The following is a 24,662-nucleotide window of genomic DNA, read 5'->3' on the forward strand; positions in this document are numbered from 1 at the left end:
CAATAAGGTTGTGTTTCACTCCATGGCGATCCATAGCAATGTAATGCGATCATATGGATTTGTGACATGCTACATAAAGGATTCACCCCCCAAAACAAGTGTTGCAACATCACATTCATTTGGTACAAACGAGTGAAAAGGAAGGGAACCTTGGGGCAACTCGGGATACTTTCCTTAAACTGTGAGATATCCTTAATGTTGCAAGTTGGAATCTATCATGCTCCAAACTGATCAAGATGATGCACGCGCTCTGATTTTGTACCAGTTGTAGAAACTTGAGGGCAAGCAACCAGGCATTCAAGGCGTGGCACTAGCTACTAGGAGGAGCAAGCATACAACAACAGAATTGGAGGCTTCTACCCGCCGCTAAGAGCTCCTGTAGTGAACTCGGCAACCATTTTCACCACCGACAGTAGGAGCGCTACTGTTTTGCAAGTTTTGCAGCATAGTGGTGGTCTGCATTGTTTTATATACTGCATCTCTCTCGCATTGTTCTCTAGCAGCTTGCAAACAGCTTGATCTCCTGCAGACGCAACCTCAGCATTTTATTTTATTTATTTTATTCTTTTTTGGACCCTCAGGTTTAAAACCTTAGGATTTTGTTATTGTTCACACAAATATTTCAAACATTTGTCCACACTTAAGAAGCTGTTCACATGGGGGATCCTTAGACTTTTCAATGCATTTTAGACTCTCGTTTAATACTTATTATTAATGTCTTATTGCTGTAATTATTATCGTCTCTTTTTTTTTAAAAAAAAATTGACGACTACTAGAAGGGAGCAAAGTACTCCATGAGGACCCCTCATATCCTCTACAAAGTGAGGGTAAGGTAACTATCGGGTGTCTAGCCGGGGATCGAACCTGGTACCTTCAGGTTACAAGCCACCCCCATCAACCACTAGAACAAACGCCCGATGGTGTAATTATTATCTTCTCATTAGCCATGAGATTTAATGTATTAAATGGGGATGGGCTCTTGATCATGATGAATGCTTATGTATAGTTTCTTGGTTATGAGGTTATTTGATTAAGCAATATTTTTCAGTTTATTATGACAAAATAATGGCACTCATTGTCATTAGTAATGCATTTGGAGAGAGATTATGCCCATGGAGATTTGGAGATTATGGTGCTGCCTAAAGAAGTTGAAAATGGACATTTCAGCAAGTGTGGAGTCTTCGGTGTCAACAAGGAAGCTTCCACAACAAGATTACTAAAGAAGGTATTTTATGATTATTTGCCTCAGATTTTTTGTTGTTTATGAGCATAGAAGATGCTCATATATGTTTGGAGCATTAGAAGAATTCTCAAGTTGGAAGGGTTGCTATGTGATGGGATGGTAAATCCCATGGTTCTTTGCTTACGGAGAAAGACGAGAGAATGTGCATGGTTGCTTTGCTATGGGAAAGAAAATTTTGGCTCATTTGGAAGTCCATGTATGTGGATCAAGTAGAGGATGCCCTCATGAATGTTGCTCAAGGATGGTGAGCATCATTGGTGAAGGCCATTGGAGTCTCTCACAATTGCACCTAAGAGGCTTTCTCATTGGGAGAAGCATGATTGAAGCACCCTTAATGCATGCAAATGGAAGAGCATATGCTTTCAAAGGCCATGTAGATGGTCAAGACCTCATGTAAGTAAGAGGTCAAGGAGGCAAAGCATTGTAGCTAAGTGGAGCTGCATACACATAGAACTTGGAGCTTAAGTGGGAGCTCGTGAAAGCAAAGAATTTGTAGCAATATAGCAAGATAGGAGCTCACTATGTTGAGCACCATGGAGTGGGCAAGAAATCTTGCAGAGAAGAGAAGCAAGCTTTATGGAAATTAAAGCTTGAGGTGAGAACAAGAAAATTGAAGCTCACAGTAACAAAGAAGAAGGCATACAAGTCATCCCATGATGAAGGTCAACTACAAGAGAGTGACCATGTGGAGGTAGCAAAGAGAGCATGTAGTTCAATGACAGTCAAGAAGCTACAATTTGGGGTAGCACTAAGAGTCGGCCTTGAAGCTACAAGGCTATAGGCTGCCAAATGAAGAGGAAGACTCATTTGGGGTCTAAATTTGCAAAATAGGTTTTGGTCCTGATCTACAGGTGGTGCACAAAAGCGTGCACAAAAGTGAGCAAATGAGAAAGCAGCAAGTTCAGGAGAAAGAAGCTTGGTACACAAGCTTATGAAATTTGCTATGAGCACTTGAGCAAGAAGCTTAGAGGAGTGTAGATTCGGCTATCATGATTTGAGTAGCAAGAATGTAAGCCATGCTTGAAGGTCGCAGCATATCGAAGAAGGTCGCCATGGAAGCTCGAAGAGCACCAGTAAAAGAGCATGAAGAAGAAGGAGTTGGGTATTGCAGAGAGAGAGTGTGTGGGTCCCATTTACAGAGAAAGAGCCAATTGCTGTTCAAACAAAATCTTGCTGAAGATGAAGACGAGTCTGGGAATCTAGGTCAGCAAAAGGAAAACAATAGCGTAGTAAGTTCACAGGCAAGTATGTAGCTGATTCGACGAAACTTGCAGATGTGGGGCCATGCTTGGCTTGTTCGGCACATTGTTTTCTTACAGTCGTCGGTGCAGAAGATGAAGAATTAAAATTTCATTGTTGGAAAACTATGATGGAAGTAGTGGTTTGACGATCGACTCAAGGAAAATTGTATGGAGGTAGAAGACATGGTGCTAATATAAGTGTCAAGAAAACCAAATAGAAACTTAAATATGGAGGCCAAGGTCCCTATTGAGTGACACAGATTTGTTGACCCCCCTTGTCCTATCTTCTTGGTCCTTCGTCTTTTGGTTTTAGGGAAACTCTAGCAGGTTTTGAAACTTTGTCAGTGGGTGACTAGTAGGACGAGATGGCTTACACACCCTTTGAGTACTAGAATAATATAAAGCTTATCCAGCTTTTGAGTACTAGAATAATATAAAGCTTATCCAGCTTTTGAGAAATAGCTCTCCTTCTATTGGGCTTAACAAAGGCACTATCTACTACAAATTGGAGTAGCACAATAAGTGTCATGTAAAGGCACTGTAAATGTTGTACATATTATTATGAGAAAAGGTGGCAAATGACCAAGCTTAGTAACTTTGGGGTTTTAAGTTTGGATGACCAAGTGTGAATAAGGGCCAGTTGTATATAAGTGCATTTCTCATAATACAATAACATAATCCCCCTTTGTACTAAGTGAACTCTAGTTATCTTCTTACTCTTTGCCCTTGTGTGTGGATGAGAGAGATAGAGTCAGTGAGTGAGAGGAGATGATTTTAGTTTCTTGCACATGTGCCTCTTCATGATTTGGGTGAGAGAGTTTTCTTCTTGCTTTTTGCTTTTGTGGGTGGATGAGAGAGAGAGAGAGAGAGAGAGAGAGAGATGATTTTAGTTTCTTGCACATGTGCCTCTTTATGCTTTGTGTGTGAGAGAGAGAGAGAGAGCATGTAGAGAGGTGAGAGAGTGTAGAGAGTGAGAGGGGTGAGTCGTTGTAGGGAAGTGCAGCCAACTTCCTAGTGGTGACAAAGTGGGAGATTTGGGAAATTGGAACTAGCAACCACTAGAGCTTAGAGGTCAAAGAGAACCTGGTCCAAAAGTAAGGTAATAATCTCACATGGTTGTTCCTTGTCTCCCAGCTTGCTTAAATGATAGAGTTCTTGAAAGAGTAGAAATAGGCCATAACATTTTTAGTGTTGTTAGGGGAGCTAGTCTTACTTTTTCCATCTCCTTCCTTACATGCTTAAGAATATTTTTTTAAAGTTTTGTAGAGGTTTTGGGTGATGTCGTGTGAAGAATGGATAACATTGTTGCATAGTGAAGAAAAGTGTGGTAAATGTCTGATTTTTTGTTGTTTTTAGTGGAAAATTTGGTGTAGTGAGTCCTTAGGAAACCTAGAGAGAAGCATTCCGATCAGTTTTGGTTTGATTTTTTAAGTTTGCAACATTCTCCATTTTCATGTGAAAAACCAATGTGTTGGGTTTTTTTTCTTTTTCTAGAAATTGTAAAAAACATAAAAATTATTTTTGTTTGAGATTTTTTTTAAATTCATTACTTTAGCTTTGGTTAGTAGACTCAAATTGCACCTTATGAGAAAGTAAAAATAATATTTAGACCTTTTAAATTTGGATTAAAATTGATTTGTGGTTTTTCATGCTTGGGAGTTTTTCACGAACATGAAAAACCAAAGAAATTCACGTCGATAAAAAGTCCCTAAAACCACGCTATGATTTAGGAGATTGCATTACATAAAATAGAAAATCTTGTCTCCAAAATCTTATCCTTAAAAACATTGGCATGAAAGACGAGAGTTTTTTTTACTATCTCGACTTTTTTTTATGTAGGACTATCTCTTTTAGATACATCGTGATTTTTTTGAGAAAATCACCTCAAACTATTTTTATCATTTGAGGATTTTGAGATGTTTGCACAATCTCTTGGTGAAGATATACATAAAAAACACCCAAGCTCGAAAGATGCAAGAGTTGCATAATGTGACCAAAGGAAAATTGAGTATAAATGATTAGTCGGTGAAGGTCAAAGGGCTTGCAGATGCCCTTGCTTCTATTGGATCACTAATAGATGATGATGGTATGGTTTTGGTGACCTTCAATGGTCTTGGTAAGGAAAACAACTAGTTTCCGAATTCCATTGGAGTTTGAAATAGCTTTTTTGATTTTTAGGAAGTGATTGCTCTTCTCATTCATGAGGAGATTAATATTAGGGGAGGTTCATCCTATAGAAATTCAAATGAGCAAGTCTTCTACTCAGATAAAGGTAGAGGTAGAGGTAGATCATCATTTAGAGGCTAAGGTAGAGGCTGTTTTGGAAACAACAACATGAATCAAATGTACAAACAGGTGGAAGAGGTCACTCTAGAGGTAGGGGGAGCCAGAGAGGCCGAGGTGGTTGGTAAAGAAATAAAAATTCAAATAGCACAGAGTACTATGGCAAACTAGGGCACATGGCAAAGGACTACTATGGCAAACTAGGGCACATGGCAAAGGACTACTATAAAAAGTAAAATGATACTAAAATTAAAAAGTTACAGCAAAGAAACTATATCATTAAAAGTAAACAAAGTGATGAGCAATTGTTTGTGATGTAGCACATGCTTAGTTCAAAAACAACACATGCTTAATTCAAAAATAGGGTGATGGTAGGAGTGAGAAACTATTTGTGATTTAGCACATGTGTAGTTCAAAAATAGGAGATGTGTTAGGATCAGGAGAAATTTGGTATGTGGGTTCTAGCATCTCTAACCACATGACCAGTCGTGTTGAGTGGTTTAGAGATATGAAAAAAATGAAAGAACCATGTTATATAAAAACATGTACGCACCCTATTCTGCATGTCAGTAAAGTGTCATTGTCTATGCAAGATGTACTTGGCAGATGTTCTTCATGTTCCAAATATTACAAAGAACCTGGTTTTAGATGGTCTGCAAGTGAGGTTGAATCCTCAAGTGTGTTTTGTGGAAGACTTCAAAAATCAGTGCCGCTGGGTTGCAAAGGGTAATAGAAATGACAGGATGTTTACTTTGGATGTGAACGTGCCTGAGGCGAGTGAAGGAAACCATGTTTGTGCATGGGACAGGTGTAAATGCAAATATTTACATATAGCATAAGCGCATTGGTTAATGTGTGAAAATATAACAATAGCTGAAGTCTATACAAGCCTGAAATATTATTGTTACAAGGTTGCCGAAGTTTAAGGTTGATGGTATGCATAAAGTATGTGAAGCATGCCAGCTTAATAAGTAGGCCAAGCATGCTTTCCCTCATGAAAAGCACGTTAGTGAAAGGACATTAGATGTTATATATTCAGATGTATGGGGATCGACCAATTGTAGGTTGCAGGTATCATGCTACATTTATTGATGATGATGAGATCACACCAAGAAAGTGTGGGTTTATTTTATCAAGGAGAAAAGGGAGGTGTTTGCTCACTTTCAGAGATTTAAATCCTTGGTCGAGAAGGAAAAAGGCATGCAAATAAATTGTTTGAGATCATATGGTAGAGGAGATTTAAATCCTTGGTCGAGAAGGAAGAAGGCATGCAAATAAAATGCTTGAGATCATATGGTAGAGGAGAGTATTTCTCCAATGCTTCTAGTGATTTCTTGAGAAATCACAAAATCAAGAGAGTTCACATGCAGGTATACTCCGCAATAGAATGATATTATAGAAAGGAAAAATAGGCACATTACAAAGTGGCACGTGCCTTGATGTTTGAAAAGAATATGCCAGGATATTTTTGGGCAAAAGTAGTAGCACAACTATTATTTACAGTATAAGCAAGACCCCCACCATAGCTATTCATGGTATGATGCCTGAACAAAAGTCTGCATACATAAGACCACATGTGTCTCACTTGAAAGTGTTTGGATGTGTTGCATATGCATATCTTGCCGATGAAGTGAGACCCTTTATAGTGACGTGGTCATCGTGTAGTGAGCAAGGTTCAAACTTGACATCTCCGCTAGCATAGTCAAACACTTACCTTCCTCTAACCTTTTATTGGTTTCAACAAAGGGGGAGGCGTCTATTTGTAGGAAAAAGTGAGCTCCTAACTAAGCAAACTGATTCTAGAATTTTCCAGTTCAGTTTGGTCAATTTTGTGACCATTTTTAGGTTAGTTTAGCTTACTTTTTGGAACTAGACTTGAATTAGGAGAGAGGAGAGATGAAATATCTCAATTTTTGATGATTTAAAACACCACATGTGTGAAGTAGGCGCCTCATTGAGATGAGGGGGGGAATCCCTATTGTGAGGTGTCAAAAATCCATTTTTTTAGAATTCCTTTGGTCCTTAGTCCACTCTTCATCTTATGTGAGTATTTACTCATTTTGGGAGGATTTTCTTTTTTTTTTTTCAAAAATCTGGACCTCTAGGGGTAAGGCCTCTTGAACAGATTATACTTGATTTCTAATGCACCTTCTGAAAATCTTTTTGAACTTCTGTTTCGGGGGAACTTATTTTAATAAGAAGAGATATTTTTCTGTCCAAAAATATTCAAAATCTGAATAACCTCTCTCTAGAATATTTTCTCTCTCTAGGTAAAAACAGTTAGAAACAAGATCTTTATATTTTTGAAGAGGGATTTGATTACAGGGGAAGATGCTGGACATCTTGAGAGGCTGGGGGAGGAATCTTACATTCTCTCCCACTTGAAAAACGTGAGATGTCCTCATCTCGCAAACTAGGGGGTAATCTCGTGACAGTTCGGCTTCTTTCTCCCAGGTGGCATCTTCAAAAGGATAGAACTTCCATTTGACCAATAATTCTCTCAGAATTCTGTTCCTGAGAACCTTTTCTCGAACATCAAGGATTTCTTCAGGTTGGAGTTTCATCTGCCCTTGGGTTGAAGAAGTTAAGATTTCATCAAGCACATGATTCGGGCTTGGTACATACTTTTTAAGAAGGCTGACATGAAATACATTATGTATTTTGAGATGAGGAGGCAGAAGAAGCTCGTAGGCTAAGTCTCCTACTTTCTTTGTAATCAGATATGGCCCACAATATCTGGGGGATAACTTCTTGTACTTTCCAAGAGATAGAGAACTTCTTTTGGGGCATACTCGAATGAAGACCATATCTGCTTCTTCGAATTCTCTGTATGTCCTCTTCTTATCTGCATACTACTTCTGTCTATCCTGAGCAGCCTTTATATCTTTGCGAATTGACTGCATCTGCTGCTCCATGTCATCAAGCATTTGTCTGGACATCTCGACCTTAATCAATGGGTCGGACCAAGTTAATGGAGTTAAGCAGTCGTCCATACAAAGCTTTGAAAGGACTCATCCCAATACTTCTGTGATAAGAAGCATTGTAGGCGAACTCGACTAGGTGCAGATAGCTTAGCCACTTCTTGGGTTCCCTGCCACAACATGACCGAAGTATATATTCGATTACTTGGTTTACCCTTTCTGTTTGTCCATCGGTCTCAGGGTGGTAAGCTGCTGTGCTGAGATCCAAGAAAGTTCCTACTGCTTCAAAAAATGCAGTCCAGAATCTTGACGTGAATTTGGGATCTCAATCACTTACTATTCTTCTGGGTAGGCCATGCAATCTGAAGATTTCCTTGAGGAACACTCTGGCCACATCAACTGCAATGTAGGCTTCTTTTACTGGAATCAGATGGGCAACTTTGGTTAGTCTATCACCTACCACGAAGATGGAGTTGTAACCTGATTGCACTGAAGGTAATCCAGTAATAAAATCCATACTGATGCATTCCCACTTCATCTGGGGGATGTCTAATGGATGTAACTTCCCAAGCATTTTTACTCTCTCAGCCTTGACTTTCTGACAGGTCAGACATTGACGTACATGATTAAGCACATCCTTTTTTAGACCAAGCCAAAAGAAGCTTTTCTTCACAGACATGTAGGTTTTGATGAAACCTGGATGTCCTGCAATAAGGTTGTCATGGGCTTCATTCAGAATTTGACCCTTAGTTCCCTCATCATTGGGAATGCATAACCTATGATTATAATACATAATTCCATCATCCAGGCTGTACCCTTAAACTCGGTTCAACTCTTGTGGAGTTTTGCTTTCCTGCATAAGTAGGGCAGCAAAAAGGCCAAAGAATCTATCCTGCATTATCTTCTCTCTTGCTTCAATAATCAAAGGATTTGACACTACAGTAATTGCAAGTAAGGAGGCTTTTCTGCTGAGGGCATCTGCTACCACATTTTCTTTGCCTGGGCGGTACTTGATTTCAAAATCAAATTCCTGCAGGGTCTGCATCCACCTTCTCTGGCGCATGTTGAGATCCTTTTGAGGGAAGATCCACTTTAAGCTCTGATGATCTGTCATCACAGTGAATCTTTGACCCAGTAGGTAATGTCTCCACAGCTTCAGGGCATAAACTACTGAAAGTAGTTCGAGGTCATGGGTGGACAGCATAATTTCTCTCATGCGTTCTGAGTTTTCGGGATTCATAGGCCACTGCATGACCTTCAAACCACTGGCATCAGTTACTACCTCAAAGGGTAGAGAGAAATCTGGCAGCTTCAGAACGGGATTGGTTACCAAGGCGGTCTTCAACTTATCAAAAGCACTCTGGCACCTGGCAGACCATTGAAACGGAATATTCTTCTTGAGAAGATTAGTCAGGGGGAAGCTATGAGAGCATACTTTGGTATTCTATACCAACCAGTCAATCCTAAGAATCCTCTGACTTCTTTCACTATTTTTGGTTCAAGCCAATCTATGGACTGCTTGGACTTTCATGGAGTTTGGAGAAATTCCATCTTTGGATACCAGAAAGCCCAAGTATTCAACATGGTCGGCAGAGAAAGTGCATTTTCTCTTTTTTGCAAAGAGTTGGTGGTTCCTTAGAATCTCAAGAACTTTTCTGACATGAGCTTCATGGTCAGCTGCATTCTTTGAGTAAATCAGAATATCATCAAAGAAAACAAGAACGAAATCATCCAAGTATTCTCTGAGAATGTCCTGCATTAAGCGATTGAATGTAGCTGGGGCATTTGTCAATCCAAATGGCATGACAGTGAATTCATAATGCCCATACCAAGTATTGATGGGCTGTCTTTGGGATATCTTGCTCATTAATCCTGATCTGATAATACCCTGATTTGAGATCTATCTTTGTGAAGATATGGGCTCCACTTAGCCTGTCTAGAAGCTCATCAATTATGGGGATAGGATACTTATTCTTAACTGTTAGCTGATTGAGACCTCTGTAGTCCACACAGAGTCTTAGCATTCCATCTTTCTTTTTTTGAAAGAGAACTAGCGCACCCCAAGGTGAAACAACGTGCGTAGGGCTACTGGCTGAGCTCCGGGGGTCAATTCTATCACATGATCTACCTCCCGAATTGGAGGCATCTCTGTTAATTCTGCTGGGAATAAATCATCATAATCACTTAACCATTCAGGTTCTTTAGCTTTTAACTTTAAGTCTACCGGATTCATTTTCACAAGATAAATGCACTGCTTCTTTCTAAGTCCTTTCAGTAACTTAGAAGCTTTTACTAACTGCAAGCTTGGGGATCCTGAAATTCCGGTTCCTTAAACTTTGTTTCCGTGAAGGCCACGGAAGGAGATGGTTCCATTATGACAATGAATGTCAACTTGATTTTTGTGGAGCCAATCCATTCCAAGGATCCCGTCAAAAACTCCCAAAGGTATAACTCTGAACTGGCAGTTAGTTAAATTCCCATCTAGATTGAACTGAATACAATCTATCTCAAGGTGAGTGAAAAGAATCTTTCCACTTGCCAATTCAACTTGCATAGGCTTCCCTGATTTCTAATATAAGACTAGCTTACACAAGCATCCAGGGGAAATGAAAGAATGAGCACTGCTTGAATCAATCAAAAGCTTAAAAGACTTACCCTGATACTCAGCTGGAGTATGGATGACGGAGAATTGACGGTTTGGCCCCTTGGTTTTCAATTGCAGCATAAATCTGTCCTCTTTCTTCTTCCACTATTTCTGCAATTGTGACTGCTCTGGCTGCTACTGCAGAGTCTGAGGCGAAACTCTTTCTCTTTAGTTGCCCCAGTTCTGGGAAGGAGTTCTGAGGCTACTCTGGACAGAGGCAGATGGCTGAGCTGGAGTTCTCTTGGGATTTTGGGATTTCCCTGATTTGGGCGAGATGGGGACCTTGATTTGACTGATAGAAAGGGGTTAGTCTTTGCACTCTCAGTACTTGGCTTCCCTGTCTCCTTGACATGACAGGAAACCCTGGCATCCAAAACACCGGTTCTCACTTCTGAGCTCATCCCTCTGAATCCTTGAAATAGGTGGGGCTCCTGAGAAAGTGTTCTAGGGGAAGGGTCTTCCTTCACTTCTGAATCTTCCCGCATCCTGATTCTGATTTGGGCCTTGCTGCCTCTTTGGGGGAGGAAAGTTTGAAGTACTTCTCAGGGTTTGGAATCTTTTAAAATTTGAGGGTGGAGGCTTTGGTAGGACCTTAACAACAAAGGCTTTAGCAAAGTCCTTCGCCATTCTTACTGCTTCGGCCATTGAGACAGGTTTGGCATTCTTCACTAAGGTGTCCAATGGCTCGTTCATTCCTCAAATGAACCTGGCCATCAGCTCCTCTTCATCCAACTGAGGGAAATATTTGAGGAGAAGGGCAAAAGCTTGATGGTACTCTTCAATTGTCCGGCTATCCTGCTTTAGTTCCAAGAACTCATTCATCTTAGTTTCAAGGAAGCCCGGAGAACAAAACCTCTTTCTGAGGTAAGCTTTAAGATCGGTCCAGGTCTAGGTATTACGGTCAAGACGGTTAGTCTCGCAGCAGTGATTCCTCCAAGCGACCCTGGCCGTTTCCACAATCTTTAACCTAGTGAGAGCCATCTTGCTTCTCTCATTGTAGCCAGTTACATCAAAGTATTCCTCCATTGCTTCAATCCACTTTTCCACTACTTTACCTAATTGTTCCCCTTCACCCTTGAAGGGACCAGGTTGGGATCTGTGTAGGGCTTTTCGAACATCCGGATCTAACTCTTCGTCGTCATCATCGATTAGAGGATCCGGTTGCCTTGCATGGGCTATGCGCCTCATGATTCTGACAAAACGAGATTTTCGTCAACTTAACTTTGACAACATATTTATGATTATTTAATTTTTACAATTTATTCTTTAAATAGATATTTATTTCATCATACTTTATGAAACAAGATTAACCATATTCACAATCATGAAAACAATTTGGATTTTTTTTTTGTTGCAAAACATCATTTATTATCAAAAGTTTTCGATATATACATAGAGCATTACGGCTCCCAAAATCACTGTCTCAATCGCATACGCATAAAGAAGCGAAATTGTGAAGGAGACATGCCATGGTACACACGATTCATTACAGAAAGAGGTGCTGCAATTCTATCTCTAGGGATAAAGCGGCTAAGAAGCCTAAAAAATCGGCATGAAGTTCTGAAGTTCCTAGGTGAATGATCAAAGAGTTGCACATGCTGAACAAGCCCTAGCCTTATCAGAATCATGGCTAAGGAAATATTCTGCTTGAGCCTCTGACGTTGACTGGTACTGACATTAATACATCGTCCTCCACAGAACCACATATACCGATGTCGCTCAAGAGGATCAGGAAAGTAAAGACTCTCAAAATGACGCGCGAGTCTCACTCTGCTTACTCGAGTCGTATAGCAGAGTTGATGAGGTGGTCGAATGCAAAGGCTATCATATCCTGACTCTGGGAGAGTTCACAAATGCCAGATAGATTCGGGGTATCCATCTATAAATTTTCAATTCAATTTATGAGTTTTTAATTTTTGAAGTTCATTAATTCAACATAATATAAACAAGTGAAAACATTATTTCCCAGATTTACTTTAAAACTTTTAAGCAATTTTTGCTGCTGTTACGTAAATTTACAACAGCACTCTGATACCAACTGTGAGATCCCACTGCCCCCTCTGCGCACCAAATTCTCATATGGTAGCAGCGGAAGTGGCTTCCTCTTACATGGGGCAGGGTTTCTCACTTGGGGCCTCGCCCTCGAATGTCCGGGCACGAGACTAAGCTGGTGGTCATTCCAAAATCCGAAACCGATAACGAGGTCAAGATATTGAATTAACCATCATCTGATTAAACCCAGATAGAAGGGAAACTATTACAGACTTAACTTGAAGGAATCAACGCTTTTTTCCTGATTGAATCAGGCACAGCCGTTGATCTATTCATTAGAGAAGTCTTCAGGTTACTATTTAACTATTCGAGTTCTAAACGTATTCCTATTTATCAATTTTTATTATTAAAACTCTACAAATTCCGGCCCATGGGTTAGCCACCACCCAACCACTGGAATTGGTAGAACCAAACAAGTACTCACCCACCTATAATTGAATGCCTTTCTTAACTTTTGCTTTAGAATACAAATACTCACACGCTCCTCTTTAAACTTTAATTTATAAAATAATCCATTGTCAAACAGTTACTGGGGTTACAGATGTCATAACTCAAAATTTCCATTCAATCCTTGTTTCTCACAAAACAGTATCACTCTAGACTCTCCGTTGAGACTAGCAGGTCAACAACGAGATCAAGTAACACATTACAATAAGTTTCTCGTCATCATACATATATATCTTCCTTGACATACACATGGATGTCCTCGGCACCACGAGCCCGTGCATCGCCTAGTCATAACCCTCCAGGATCCTCCTTAGGTGTCCTGGCACTTCACTCAGGACCGCTTCGTCGGCCCTCGTCCATCGTACCGGAAGCGCACCATTTTAACCATATCGAGGCTGGTCAAGTGGGCAGGCTTTCCCGCGTGAGCTGTCCTTTGAACACTCCTCGCCAGCTGTTGCAACCGAACTTCCCTTAGAACACACATATACCAAATGCTCCCTCTAGCATTCTGGTGTAAGAAAGTCCTTTAAGAAAACAGGGTTTCTATGCAAGTTTTCAGTTTTGATTTTCTTTTGAATACAATGAGTATATCTTAATTTCGTAACCCAAGAATTCTAGATCACAGTTCTGGATTCCCAAGAAGAATTCCTCGAATTCTAAATTCTTGATCCTCAAATCAAAATCAAAGGTCTCAACTTAGATTCAGATTCGGTGGGTGATTTGAGTGTAGATTACTGAACTGGTCACATCGTCATTTCTTGAATCTGACGAAGGAGTTACGTCTTGGTCATAGTCTGATTCAGGGTTTGAGTGAAAAAGTTCTCCCTGAACTAACTTTCTCAAAGGTAATATTTCAATTACTACTTTACTGAATTCAAAACTAAACACGAGTTCCTATGAGGAATAAATTAGTCATTTATCTAAAATTCCGTCTTCGATAGTTTTTTTTTTTGAATTTTCTCAATACCATCCCAGAGAATATGAAACGGTATAATTTTCCTTCACTAAGAATTTACTTATTCATTTTTCCAATATTCATGGGATTTAAACATAGGATTAAAGTGAACTCTTATTTTGATTAAAAAACATTCTTTTATGCATCATTTTATGCATAAAAATCAATATTGGTGAAAGCAACACTTTTGTAATAAAAAAATTCTTTTATGCATCATTTTATGCATAAAAATCCATAATGATAAAAGTAACTTTTTTATAATAAAAATATATTCTTTTATGCATCTATTTATGCATAAAAATCCATAATGATGAAAGTAACACTTTTATAATTTAAAAAATTCTTTTATGCATCCTTCTATGGATAAAAATCAATAATGATGAAAGTAACACTTTTATAATAAAAAATTTATTCTTTTATGCATCTATTTATGCATAAAACTCCATTTTGATGAAAGTAACACTTTTATAATTAAAAAATTTCTTTTATGCATCCTTTTATGCATAAAAATCAATAATGATGAAACTAACACTTTTATAATAAAAACAATATTCTTTTATGCAACTATTTATGCATAAAAATCCATAATGATGAAAGTAACACTTTTATAATAAAAAAATATTCTTTTATGCAACTATTTATGCATAAAAATCAATAATGATGAAAGTAACACTTTTATAATAAAAAATTTATTCTTTTATGCATCTATTTATGCATAAAAATCCATTTTGATAAAAGTAACACTTTTATAATTTAAAAAATTCTTTTATGCATCCTTTTATGCATAAAAATCAATAATAAAAATATATTCTTTTATGCATCTATTTATGCATAAAAATCCATAATGATGAAAGTAACACTTTTATAATTAAAAAAATTATTTTATGCATATAAATCAATAATGATGAAAGTAACACTTTTATAATTAAAAAAATTCTTTTATGCATAAAAATCAATAATGATGAAAGTAACACTGTTATAATAAAAAAATATTCTTTTATGCAACTATTTATGCATAAAAATCCATAATGATGAAAGTAATACTTTTATAATAAAAAAATATTCTTTTATGCAACTATTTTTGCATAAAAATCAATAATGATGAAAGTAACACTTTTATAATTAAAAAAATTATTCTTTTATGCATCTATTTATGCATAAAAATCCATTTTGATGAAAGTAACACTTTTATCATTAAAAAAATTCTTTTATGCATCCTTTTATGCATAAAAATCAATAATGATGAAAGTAACACTTTTATAATAAAGAAATATTCTTTTATGCATCTATTTATGCATAAAAATCCATAATGATGAAAGTAACACTTTTATAATAAAAAAAATTCTTTTATGCAACTATTTATGCATAAAAATCCATAGTGATGAAGTAACACTTTTATAATTAAAAAATTATTCTTTTATGCATCTATTTATGCATAAAAATCCATAATGATGAAAGTAACACTTTTATAATAAAAATATTCTTTGATAATAAAAAATAATCAATATGCATCTTTCGTTGCATAGATTTTAATTCCATTAAAAATCACTCTTTTATAAAAAAATTAATCAATATGCATCTTTCTATGCATAAACAAAAATGACACTTTTAGAATACACGAACGATGGGGATTACTCTTTTTGATTAATAAAAGATGAAATTTATTTCACAAATTTTTAGAAAATTTTACCATAACGTCCTTTGTATGGTTGACCATTTTTTAATTTTTCTAATCTTAATCTACTTAGGAATTATCCCCAATTGGTTTAAAGCATTCTAAACTAATCAATTTTCAAGAGAGAAATAGTATGAAAAGTTCAATTCCAATTATTAGATCACTTAACTAGGATAAAGAAGTGCTGATTTTAAGAATGAGAGAGGGGGAAAGCCTTTCCAAGAAGGCATGGCATCAGATTATCATTTCAACAAAACAAAAATTAGAAAACCATTAAAAGAGTAAAGAAAAATATAAGATTTCTAACTTACATGAATTCTGGGAGCTTTCCTTTGGCTTGATGGTTTGAGGGTTCTACTCTTGTTTGCAACAAGAGTGGCCACCAAATCTTTAGAAGAGGGAAAGGTCAAAAACTAGTGAATTATTAAGAATTTCACAGTTCTTGGCTCTTGGGAGGAGTAGAGTAGCAGTGCATAAAACACTATTAAGCTTCAACAAAGGGGGAGGCTTCTATTTGTAGGAAAAAGTGAGCTCCTAGCCAAGCAAACTGATTATAGAATTTTTCAGTTCAGTTTGGTCAATTTTTTGACCATTTTTAGGTCAGTTTAGCTTACTTTTTGGAACTAGACTTGAATTAGGAGAGAGGAGAGATGAAATATCTCAATTTTTTATGATTTAAAACTCCACCACATGTGTGAAGTAGGTGTCTCATTGATGAGGGGGGGAATCCCTATTGTGAGGTGTCGAAAATCCATTTTTTAAGAATTGCTTTGGTCCTTAGTCCACTCTTCATCTTATGTGAGTATTTACTCATTTTTGGGAGGATTTTCTTTATTTCTTCTATTTATCTTCTCCATACATTTGGATGAATCTGATTGGCCCCTCAAAACCTTAATTTAAAATTTTTCAAAAATCTGGACCTCTAAGGTAAGGCCTCTTGAACAGATTATACTTGATTTCTAATGCACCTTCTGAAAATCTTTTTGAACTTCTGTTTCGGGGGAACTTATTTTAATAAGAAGAGATATTTTTCTGTCCAAAAATATTTAAAATCTGAATAACCTCTCTCTAGAATATTTTCTCTCTCTAGGCCAAAACAGTTAGAAACAAGATCTTTTATATTTCTGAAGAGGGATTTGATTACAGGGGAAGATGCTGGACATCTTGAGAGGCTGGGGGAGGAATCTTACATATTTGTATTACTAGAGTATGGCATAGTTATAGTGCCAGCTCATATAATCGGGTTCACACTATGGACCAACCATTGCATGTTATAGTAGGAGAGTACTTTCCCTTATAGTATGTACTTATATCTCTTTATGTTAACAGTTATAGAGAAAAGACAAAGATAGAAGAAATTTCAGCCATCCATCTCTCTCTTGTGTCTTGCTCTCTCTTGTGTGTGTGTTTTGCTTGCAAGGAGCTCAAGCTCCCTCTCCCCCACATTCTCTTTAGCCACCACAAGGATGATAGGCTCACTCAAAATGCTCAACCATTTCTACATCTCAAAATGGAAACAATACATACATGAGCCACCTAGTGTCCAAATTGCTCAACCATGGCTATAGCTCATAATGGAAACAATACATACACGAGCCACCTAGTGCCCAAACTTTTGGGGTGAAGCATCAATATCCAACATGACTATCAAAGTCCTTGTTAAAAAGGTACATTTCTTGGACACTTTACATTATATTTTTAATCCGTGAGGTCTAACTATACCATTGGGCTAAGCTAAATAGTGTGGTATCTCAAGTATACAAATCTAGCTAGCTTCATTTAGGTTATGCAACTTGGACATCTAGTGAAGCCTCTATAGTTTGAGTTTGACAAGCTCTAACCTTGGAACTTAGAAGCTTAGAAGTCTACCTTTGGACATGTCTAGTTTAACGTGCTATGGATCCCATTTAATCAAAGGTGACCTATATTTTGCAAACCTTGGAGGTTTTTCTAAATTTGCATCTACTTCCATCCCTATCCCTTACCCCACACCCCTTTATAGTGATGTGGTCATAGTGATGTGGTCATCGTGTAGTGATGTGGTCATAGTGATGTGGTCATCGTGTAGTGAGCAAGGTTCGAACTTGACACCTCCGCTAGCATAGTGAAACACTTACCTTCCTCTAACCTTTTATTGGATCATTGTTGACAAAGCCTAAAGATACATGAAACAATAACCTCAGGGTTGTGAATACACTATCAAAAGAATCCTATGGATTGAATAAGATCTATTGTTTAACTAAGAGTGGGAAACATAGTGAACAAATGGGTGGAGTAGAAGTAGGACTAAATTTGTAGTTTAGAAACCATACCATTTCTAGTGTAGCTTCTTTTTTTTTGGGACCAATAGATATATATTTATTTACCAAAAAGCAACTTTACATCTTAGCATATTTAGATCAACTTTATCATCATTTAGAACCTGTTTAGTAAACTGCAAATCAAAGACCATCTATCATCCTCCAATACAAAAGAAGGCTTTTCCCATGAGATCTGATATCCAAGCTAAATGCAGGCTTCAATCATGTGGTGCATCCTTTAGGTGACTATTTTTCCAGAACATCTCCCTTCTTAGACCACATTTTAACTACAAGTCTAGTTCCAATCAGGTTTTCAATAAGAGCTACAAATGTGTAATCCATCTACTTCACTTTCCTATACCATCTTCTAGTCTTTAGTCCAAACTTAACTGGCTTTGTCTTCAAATTCACTCCTGCGATTCCGTGAAATCAAAAGGTGTGGAAGTCCATCCCTTACGTACCTCCTCCAGCACTTATCTAACTAGTCCCATCCCAACAATGAGGTTTTTAGTTATTCTAGGATCTTGAAGAGGTAAAGGAGGGTTAAATTTATGAGTCCACCAGATCCCCAAGCTTAACAGAGAGTTTCCTGAAGCCCTAACACAACCATCCTAGACCATCAATCCCAGTGCCTCTTTCCATTTACTGTGCAGAGCATTCTACAGAAGGGGGAACCTGTAATCTTGAGAGGGGCATGAGAGAATAATTTATCCTTCCATCCTAGGTCTTGCCAACTACCCTCAAAATTAATATATGAATCTTCCACAAGCTCTTTCAGTATCTTGGTCCAAATCTCCTTCTGTTGAAGAGTAGTGCCATCCTTGCAAGTGTGTGAGAGGGAAGAGTGAAGAAGCTTTATATAGCAATAGGTAGAGTGAAGAATGGGTAGGTTTAAGAGGCAGATCACACGAAGGCCAAAATGTGCACATTTATGGCCAGTAGTGAGCATGGCTTCAGGTCACGCACGGCAGGTCACGCATGCTTCCAAGGAAACAACATGCAGATTGAAATTTCAGGTGGTTTTCAAAAGCACTGCAGTTTTGGAAGGCGGGTTTGCACGTTAAGAGTGGTTTTGGAGGGCGGCGGCCTTGCAAGCACATTGAGGAGTTTTCACGATTTTCAAAGCATTTTCCGTAGTTGTGGCCATTGATTTGGCAAGCAAAAATGGCCCATTTGTGCTCGCCATTTTGTGCGTGATCTGCCTCTAACGAGCTACCTTAAGTCTGTGGACTAACTCCTCTCTCTCTCTCCATATTGATCTGACTAAATATCAACTGCTAGCAGTGACTAGCAAGAGAAAGTTAAACGTGGCGTGCAAGATTCCCGGTGCAAAAGCGAATCAGGGGGTACGTGCGGAGACGAAGAGCTGGGTGACACGTGTAAAGGCTGTGTCTCATAGGTCAAAGGGGGTCTTGTCACTTGTGCTGGCGGCATGCCTGAGATCAGCGAGTCTCGTCCGCCTGTTCGGTAAGTCCGGCTTGTGGTCAATGATCGCCATGGCGGATTTGGGCGGCGAAGGGGCGGTGGGCTTGGAGGAGTTCCAACGTCTCGTGGGCGTGGCGGGCGGCGCCCACGACACTTTGAACCGGGCGGAAGACAGGGCGTTGCGGGAGGTATTCCGCGTACTTTATGTGAACCACGATGGGCTGCTGAGCCGAGAGGATCTCAAGTCCGCCATGGCCATGCTTGGGCAGCCGCTCTCCGACGAGGACCTCGACGCCATGGTAGCCGCTGCTGCCTGCCAAGCGGCGGGCCCAGCAGCAGCAACACCACGGGCATCGACTTTGACAGCTTCTCCAAGCTCATGACTGCATCCGCGTAGAGCAAATAGCTTCGCCGCGTGAACTCTAAGAGGGCCTATTCGTGGGTTGCTCCAAATGCACACATTCGGGCCTCCATGTGGCCCGCAAGCCTTGCTAATCGGTTCTTGCACACAAATGTGAAGTGGCCACCAAGTGGCCCTTTGGACCTATCGGATAAAAACATTTTTTTGAATCAGAGAAAAAACATACGCTAGCATTTTTTGAAACCTAGCCAACTTCTAAAGAGTCCAAAATTTTTCAATCTTTTTTCACAAGACAAATCAAGTTCACAATCGGTTTTTGCATTCGAAGACTAAATCAATAAAAAAACCATTGTATTAAAGACAAACTTGTTGAAAAGGCTATACAAAAGAATGGAGAATGTTACATGTTGTATGAAGGCCTAAGGGCAAACTTCCAAAGACAAATTTGTACCAGACTCTCTCTCTCTCTCTCTCTCTCTCTTTGTGCAGGCAAACCAATAATGAATATTAGTACATAAAATAGAAATCTGGTTTCATAAATAAAATCTGAAAAAAAATCGAGGCATGCTTTAGGTAAGCTACAAGCACATAACAGTAAGCAAACACTTGTTGTAGAATAACTCCAATGGCTAGGTTATTGGCATCAGCAATCACCTAGAAAAGATCATCCCATGATAGCCAACTTTAAGATTGGTGACTCTCAGAGGTAACTTTTTTCAATGCTTGGTATGCCTCTAAAGCCTTGCCCATAACGGCGTAGCGACAAGTCTTCACGTCCTTGAGCAAGTCTGTGAGAGGTGCTACAAGGTTAGAAAACTTGTCCACATGCATGCTGCTGTAGGCCTGACAAAGACCCACAAATAAGAAGATTTCTTGGGTTTTCTTGGGAATATCCCAACTGACTATGGTGTTAAGATTCAAGCTCGATGTCAGTGTGTGCCAGCTGTGCTATGTGCTGGCATGTTAGGTAGCAGCATGTGTGAGACATAAATGACCGCGTCCAGCTGGTCATAGTGTAGCTGGTCATAGTGTGTGGACATTAGCTAGGGTTAGATGTGTGTGGATACAACTCATAGTGTGTTGTGTATTATGGATTATGGCTTTATGCATTGTGTGAGAAGAGAGATGGCTTTCCTCTATGGTTAGGGTTTGCAATATACATTAGGGTTTGCTCCTATGTGTGTGTCTCCTCTCTCTCTACCTGTTTTTCAACATGGTATGAGCAGAGCCTGGTGCTCTCTATTAGGGTTTATGAGTGAGTGAGAGAAGAGGGAGAAGAAGCTGTGAAGCTTGACATTGAAGTTGTGAAGCTTGGAGCACACCGATTTCTATCAGATCTAAGAGCTTGGCCTACCGGGTAAGGTATTCTAAACATCCTTGAGCGGATTGCAGGTGATTCAGGCACAAACAAAGCAAATTAGGGTTGCCCAAAGCAAAGGAAAATTCTGGTTTTTTGCAAAGCTTTCCATTGGAGCTTGAAAGCGGTGATGTATGGTGAAAATAGATGCAAATCTGACAAAGAAACATGTATGTGACAAGGATGAAATTGGCAACTCATGTGCAAGCCCTACACTGATTTTGGAGCAATATTGATGCATTTGAATGAGTGAAAATTACTGGTTTTTAAGCTCTCACAAAACAGAGAAAAAGAGGTCAAATTTTGATGAAATTGGAGCAAGTTTTTGGCAAAAATCATACCATTGATGGATTGCACACTTGCCTAGGTGTGTTAGGCATCTAATTGCATCATCAATTAGCACTACAAACCTTCCAAAATCCCTTAGGAGCAGGCGGCGCAAGCTGGTATGCAGAAACAGAGCATCTTTTCAACTATTTGATAAGTGGAGGCCATAAATCAATCCCTGTGCTTGATAATTTCCAAAATTGGTTTAGCAATTAGTTGGTACATACTCCTGAGAAGGAGGCTGTATGATTGGATTGAGCAATTATGATCTATGGTGCTGGAAATGAGCTGATTAAACTGGCTATCTACTGGTTAAGTGTGATTAATCGACTAATTACTCTCTGGTCTTAAACAATTGGGCTAATTTCTTTTACATGGAGTTAGTGGACATCATTGTTAAGCTAATGAATGCCTGGTCTCTCAATTTGGACAAATATTGAAGAACTTAGAGCAAATTTACTACTCGTTTTTCTGGTTTTTCTCAAAACAGAGAAGGGGGTTTGACAAAATTGGTATGTACACATCTTGGATAGTATTGATATGCAACATTGAGGTTGTTTAGGTGTCAATGCAAGTTATGAACACTTGATTGAACCACTACATTACAATTTGGAGCCTTGGAAAGCGCATCAAAGAAGGGTATCTTGGACTGTGTAAACTAGTTCATTTTGGATGCATACAGTTTCATTTAAAACATCAAAATTGAAGTTTGTTGACTACTTTGGAGTATCTGGAACACTCATTAGGGTTGAGCTGAGGAAGGCTCGTTTACAGATTTGGAAGTGTGCGGAAGGTGCATTCGCATTGAGAAAATATGTCGGATAATTCAGTACAAATTGTGGGTGAAAAGATGGATAGGAAGAACTTCCAGGCATGGAAGTACAGGATCAAAAGTTTCTTGAAGAGAAAAGGTTTTTGGAATCTCATTACAGGTGCTGAGCCAGAGCCAAAACTACCTCGACAACCTAGACAGCAAACAGGTTATAGCTCATAAGCAATGGTCAGAAAGAGCATACAAAGTGTTGCATTATCTGTCTATATGTATTTTGGATGCCATACTCATACAGATACATGATGCTGAGAATCCCAAGGATGCATGGGATACATTGGTAAAGTTGTTTGATACAGACACTAGTGCTCACAAGTCTAAGTTGTTGCGACAGCAGATTCATAATGTGAAACGAAATAGAAGGAGCATTCATGATTATGTACAAGAGATAAAGAAATATGTAGATGCATTGGCAACAATAAATGCCCCCATGCCTGATGATGATTTGGTAGACATTACCTTGCGTGGTCTTGGCAAGGAGTATAAGTCTTTTGATACATCCATCTCGGTTCGAAGTACAGGTTTACCAGACTTCGATGAGTTGTTTGCTTGTTGAGGACATCAAACTCAGTGATTCTTTTCATGATGCATCTACTAGCCATGATGATAATGAGAGAAATCAGGCTTTCTATTCACATAGAGGATCTAGAGGCAGGGGGAGATTCGCATCACGTGGCCGTGGTAATGGTCGTGGATGGCAGGACAAGTCATCACAACAGAATTTTCAACCTTCATATGGTGCTAGAGGTGGTCGTGGGATATACACCTCAGAGAGGCAGAGGTAATCCTCGTGGTAGAGGACGTTGGCAAGGCCAACAAATATCTATGCAAGATGTGGAATGCCATTACTGTGGAAAATTTGGTCATATGGCATGTGATTGTTTCCGCAAACATAATGATTTGCGAGAGGGTAGAGCACAACATAGTGAAAATTATGCACAACATGGTGGAAATTATGCATCAAGAAGCAATGATGGCAAAGCAAATCACTTGTTTGCCATGAAACATGTTGTGGGATCTATGATGACAAATGCTGAAAATGATGACACTTGGTGTATGGACTCTGGAGCATCAAACCATATGACTTGTCATGGTGAATGGTTTGAGCATATGAAGCCTATGGATGTGAAAGGCTATGTGGAGACAGGAGATGATACTCAACATGCCATCACAAAAAGCTTGGTCTCAATTGGTCAAATGGTGGAACAGGGATTACAGGTTCGTTTCAACGAGCATGGTTGCTTCGTTGAGGAGTTCAAAAATGGATGTAGAGTAATTGCTAAAGGAAAGAAAGAAGGCAGGTTGTTTAAGCTGGATGCTGGAATTCCTCAGTTGAAATCAGCCATGTTCTCTAAAAGCCAAAATGTGGTACATGATATTGATGTGGCATAAGAGGATTGGACATGTGAATATACAAAGGTTAAAAAACATGCAAGCAAGAGGCAGGCCATCAGCGAGACGAGGAGGTGAAGTCAATGATCGCCATGGCGGATTTGGGCGGCGAAGGGGCGGTGGGCTTGGAGGAGTTCCAACGTCTCATGGGCGTGGGCGTGGCGGGCGGCGCCCACGACACTTTGAAGGTTTCAAATCTGTAAGCAAAAGATAAGTATACTGCTTTGGTTTAATTGGCATTACAGCATGATTTGATTGCAGGTATTCCGCGTACTTTATGTGAACCACGATGGGCTGCTGAGCCGAGAGGATCTCAAGTCCGCCATGGCCATGCTTGGGCAGCCGCTCTCCGACGAGGACCTCGACGCCATGGTAGCCGCTGCTGCCTGCCAAACGGCGGGCCCCAGCAGCAGCAACACCACGGGCATCGACTTTGACAGCTTCTCCAAGCTCATGACTGCATCCGCGTAGAGCAAATAGCTTCGCGTACCAAACTCTCAAATTTAGGATAACATAAGGACCTAAGAGGGCCTATTCGTGGGTTGCTCCAAATGCACACATTCGGGCCTCCATGTGGCCCGCAAGCCTTGCTAATCGGTTCTTGCACACAAATGTGAAGTGGCCACCAAGTGGCCCTTTGGACCTATCGGATATGTGCACTCGTGTTAGATAAAAACATTTTTTTGAACCAGAGAAAAAACCTACGCTAGCATTTTTTGAATCCTAGCCAACTTCTAAAGAGTCCAAAATTTTTCAATCTTTTTTCACAAGACAAATCAAGTTCATAATCGGTTTTTGCATTCGAAGACTAAATCAATAAAAAAACCATTGTATTAAAGACAAACTTGTTGAAAAGGCTATACAAAAGAATGGAGAATGAAGGCCTAAGGGCAAACTTCCAAAGACAAATTTGTACCAGACTCTCTCTCTCTCTCTCTCTCTCTCTCTCTCTCTCTCTCTCTCTCTCTCTCTCTTTGTGCAGGCAAACCAATAATGAATATTAGTACATAAAATAGAAATCTGGATTCGTAAATAAAATCTGAAAAAAATCGAGGCATGCTTTAGGTAAGCTACAAGCACATAACAGTAAGCAAACACTTGTTGTAGAATAACTCCAATGGCTAGGTTATTGGCATCAGTAATCACCTAGAAAAGATTATCCCATGATAGCCAACTTTAAGATTGGTGACTCAGAGGTAACTTTTTTCAA

General features: G+C 39.1%; 1 protein-coding gene across 1 annotated transcript; it reads left to right on the forward strand.

Annotated features, from left to right (window-relative positions):
* Positions 1–23,544: 23,544 nt before the first annotated feature.
* LOC147616697 (uncharacterized) lies at positions 23,545–23,923 on the forward strand. The gene is made up of 2 exons (XM_086777184.1): positions 23,545–23,640; positions 23,714–23,923. Exons 1-2 carry the CDS (start codon positions 23,545–23,547, stop codon positions 23,921–23,923), a joined length of 306 nt encoding a protein of 101 aa, XP_086633310.1.
* Positions 23,924–24,662: the final 739 nt, after the last annotated feature.

This window comes from Cibotium barometz, chromosome 38 (genome assembly GCF_041138505.1).
Source record: "Cibotium barometz isolate CiBa-2024 chromosome 38, ASM4113850v1, whole genome shotgun sequence".
In the NCBI taxonomy this organism is placed as follows: Eukaryota; Viridiplantae; Streptophyta; class Polypodiopsida; order Cyatheales; family Cibotiaceae; genus Cibotium; species Cibotium barometz.